Source organism: Quercus robur, chromosome 4 (genome assembly GCF_932294415.1).
Source record: "Quercus robur chromosome 4, dhQueRobu3.1, whole genome shotgun sequence".
NCBI lineage: Eukaryota > Viridiplantae > Streptophyta > Magnoliopsida > Fagales > Fagaceae > Quercus > Quercus robur.
In genome coordinates, this window is record NC_065537.1 from 79679934 (window position 1) to 79683046 (window position 3113).

A 3113-nucleotide genomic window follows, 5' to 3' on the forward strand; every position below is an offset into this window, starting at 1 on the left:
CTACAGTGTTGGCCAATCACTTGGGATAAAAAACTTCCTTGATAGCCCTTGCTTTTTTTGAGCTTCATCACCTCATCCCTAACAGTGTTGGCATGCTCCTTCGACTGGCGTCAGGGTGGTTGCTTCTTAGGAGTAACGGATGGGTTAACGTTTAGGTGGTGGCAGATGAAGCTCGGATCAACCCCTAGGGCCTCGTAGGCGTCCCACGCAAACACGTCCACGTTTTCTCTAAGAAACCCAATCAGTTCTTTCTCTTGGGGAGGTAGTTCCGAGCCGACTTGAAAGAACTTTTCTGAATCATCGTCAATGGCTACATTTTCTAGATCTTTGCATTTTCCCTCCTCGGTTGACTCATTACTGGGCAATGCCGGGATGGCTGATTGCTGTAAGCCCCTTCCAGTAGAGGCCGAGGGCTTAGCACCGGGTTGACATGAGATGGCGGCCACCATGCACTCTCTGGCCATGGTCTGATTCCCCATAATCTCTTTAACCTGGCCTTCCGACGGGTACTTCACCTTCTTGTGCAGGGTAGAGGAGAAGCCCCTAGAGCATGAAGCCAAGGTCTAGCCACAATAACTGTGTAGGGTGAATAAGCGTCAACTATAATGAAATCCACCTCCACCACGTCCGAACCGGTTTGTATGGGTAGTCTGATCTGGCCCCTTGGAGTAATGGTTTTTCCCTCAAAACTTACCAGAAGGGAATTATGAGCCGTGAGGTCCTCGGGTTTCAAGTTCAGCCCCTTGTATAGGTCGGGGTACATTACTTCTACAGCACTGCCCTGATCCATCAGCACTCTCTTCACATCATATCCTCCAATCTTGAGTGTGACTACTAGAGCATCATCATGGGGTTGGATGGTTCTGATCTTATTCTCGTCCGAGAATCCTAGCACTAGTGAGGCTTCCTTCTTGGCCTTTTTGGACTCCCGATTGTCATCCTTAGTGGAAAGCCGAGCCACAGACATTACTCTGGAAAGACAAGAGCCGGTCCTTCCCAGAGCAACAAGAATGACATTTATCGTGCCAATAGGAGGTGTCTCTTTGGGTCTCAGGATTCGCCTGTCCTTGTTGACCATTGGGATGATGTAGGAGGTGCCTTAATTTTCCCTCTCGGACCAACTGATCCAAATGGTTCCTTAAGTTTCTGCAGTCCTCAATGGTGTGGCCCGGTTCTTAGTGGTATTGGCAATATAGGTTTTGGTTGCGCTTTATAGGGTCTCCTGCTATCTTATTTGGCCATTTGAAGAACGGCTCGTTCTTGATCTTCTCCAGAACTTGATGTACTAGATCTCGAAACATAGCGTTAACTGCTTGCACATCGACAGATTTAGATTGCCCTGCAAAGTCTCTCCTCGGTCGGTTGTTGTTGTTAAATCGGTCCAACTTGAATTCCCTCCTCTCCTAAGGGACAACCTTCGATTTACCTTTTCCCAACTGCTGGTCTTCTTCAACCCTTTTATACTTGTCGATCTAATCCATAAGTTGGCGCAGGTTGGTGACAGGCTTTCCTATTAGGGATTTTCTTAAACCATGCTTAGTTGGGAGGCCGCTCTTGAAAGTGTTGATAGCGACGTCATCATGGTTACCCTCTATCTCATTGTACATCTCCCAGTACCTGTCCGAGTAGGCTTTCAGGGTCTCCCCTTCTCGCATGGACAAAGACAGTAGAGAATCCAAGGGCTGAGGAACCCTGTTACTCATGATGAAGCGAGAGCCAAAGGCCTGGATTAGCTGCTTAAAGGAACCAATGGAATTTGGCTTGAGGCCATCAAACCATCTCATCACCATCGGCCCCAAGCTGGACAAAAATACTTTGCACATTAAAGCCTCGTCTTTGGAATGGATGACCATTCTCTGGTTAAATTGGCTTACGTGCTCTACGGGGTCCGTTCGACCGTTGTACATTGTGAAAGTAGGTTGATGGAATCGTCGAGGAAGCTTAGCCTCTTCTATCTTGCATGTGAAGGGTGACTTGGAGATTTGATCCAGGGCCTTGCTTATGGCGTCATTCACTAGGCCTTTACAGGACAGACTTTTGTGTCTGCGTTTATGGTGGTGCTCTTCCTCATAAGAAAAGGTCTCACTTGGTGGAGTTCTTGACCTTTGCCTATAATTGTCGTCCCCTTTGTCACTAGTATCTGAACTGGAGGGGGAGTGCCTCCGTTGCGCACGACGTAGTTTCTTTTTTAAGTCTTCAATCTCCTGTTGTAAGGCTTTGTTATCGTCCTACTTTTGGGATACGTGACTTCTCACCCTAGAATGGTTTGTGCTTGTATGGGTAGTACGTACACTACACTCTCGATGTTTGTCCTGATCTTTTTCCCGTTCAAAGTTAAGAAAGTTGTCCTGTCGTTGAGAACCTGCAGGCTCTGTTTGGTGTGGACCTACTTGGTGCAGACGTGATCCCACCATGTTTAGCCATTGCGCTCGCTGAGGCACAAGTTCTTCCCACAGACGACGTCAATTGTAGGGTCACAATTTGAGGCCCAAACCCAAAGTGTATGGGGATTTGGTCCAAGGGGCCCAATACAATGAATTTGTAGAGAATGGGTCGAAGAACTAAGGCCTAATGAGTTGTACAACGGCAAGTATTGAGTTAAATGTCAATCAAGCACAAATAAGAGATATTGATGTCAATGGACTTTCAGTCCGAGGAGGTAACAATTATATATGTTGATCACAGTTGGATATTAAGACAGTTTAGATTGCTACAGTGTTCTCTCTCTTCTTTTTCCGATCCTCATCTCATGGAGGGTCTCTCACATTATATAGCCCATTTCGGGCCATCTTAATCTTACACTTGTTGATCATCTGAGTCCCTACTTAAGTGCCCGTCTCATCAGACACTCCGCTTTAGCCTTTTGTGAGTTGTGGTAGCTAAGACAATACTATTCAAAGGTCTTTTCCATATAAATGCGGCTAGGAAAGCAGCTGCAATGCATTTAATGTAGTGGCTGCAGTTTTTCCTTAGATATTTTGTGTTTCCCTCTTCCCTGCATGTTTATGAGGCATATTCCTATCACTCGAGTCTTTTGGAGGGGCCCTCTAATTGCTAGAGTACGCATTTGAGTTACATTCATCGCATTCAATGAGGTATTCCTCCTCGGATCA

The 3113-nt window shown here is 46.5% G+C and overlaps 1 protein-coding gene across 1 annotated transcript; it reads right to left on the bottom strand.

Moving 5' to 3' along the window:
• Positions 1–1472: 1472 nt before the first annotated feature.
• On the bottom strand, positions 1473–1907 carry LOC126722720 (uncharacterized). Its single transcript, XM_050425871.1, has one exon. The coding sequence runs from the start codon at positions 1905–1907 to the stop codon at positions 1473–1475; it is 435 nt and encodes a 144-aa protein (XP_050281828.1).
• Between the last annotated feature and the right edge of the window lie 1206 nt (positions 1908–3113).